The 677-nt window shown below is 41.7% G+C and overlaps 1 protein-coding gene across 1 annotated transcript in view; it reads right to left on the minus strand.

Moving 5' to 3' along the window:
* Window positions 1–677, minus strand: part of LOC107598856 (alpha-ketoglutarate-dependent dioxygenase alkB homolog 3-like) — a 9,692-nt gene that overhangs the window by 1,907 nt on the left and 7,108 nt on the right. Inside the window, exon 8 of the mRNA XM_016290304.1 lies at window positions 440–579. Within this exon, the coding sequence (XP_016145790.1) occupies window positions 440–579 (140 nt within the window). The remainder of the gene's footprint in view (window positions 1–439; window positions 580–677) is intronic.

Below are 677 nucleotides of genomic sequence, written 5' to 3' on the forward strand. Positions count from 1 at the left end.
CCACATGTGATCAGTTTTCCAGAACAGACTCGAGCCAAAACAAAGGAACACCATCTCCACCCCTCCACATCGATTTAGCTATTTTCAGCCTTTCTTCACAGTCTGGCTTATCATCAGCGTTCAGATGAGTGTTAACTGGCATCTTAACCACTCACATTAGACTAAACAAGAGTTCCTGCCAGTTCTTAGTGAGTCACACTGAATCTTGAAGATACACACAGTGTAAAAGTTCTTGTGAAGAGGCTAAAATTATTGTTAGATTTACTGATGGACATTATCACTTTACACTATCCAAAATACCAGTGAAATCTTTGCATTTGCTTTTTCTGCTGCCATCTGAGCTTGTGTTGAAACTTAGCATGGTTTGCCTATTCTGTTGTAATTACCAAAATCATAGTGACAGCAAACACTTTCTTCAGAGCAGTTAAAAGTGACATACCTGCCAGTCCGTCTGCGTACAGCCTTCCATGAGCAGGAGGGTCCCGTGGGTCAACGGGATGTGTATGCGCTCCACATAGGTGTAGTCTCCTTTGTCTTCCTGAACCGCAAACACAGAATCTACCCTGACCTCTAATTCAACTTATATTCATTCTTCAAACAAACTTAAAGGGGTACACAAATGAATTTATATTTTTGAAGCATTCTGACAGCTCTCTGACCCTCCCATAGACGGCAAG

Source organism: Sinocyclocheilus grahami, unplaced genomic scaffold (assembly GCF_001515645.1).
Source record: "Sinocyclocheilus grahami isolate Dianchi unplaced genomic scaffold, SAMN03320097.WGS_v1.1 scaffold257.1, whole genome shotgun sequence".
Classification (NCBI taxonomy): domain Eukaryota; kingdom Metazoa; phylum Chordata; class Actinopteri; order Cypriniformes; family Cyprinidae; genus Sinocyclocheilus; species Sinocyclocheilus grahami.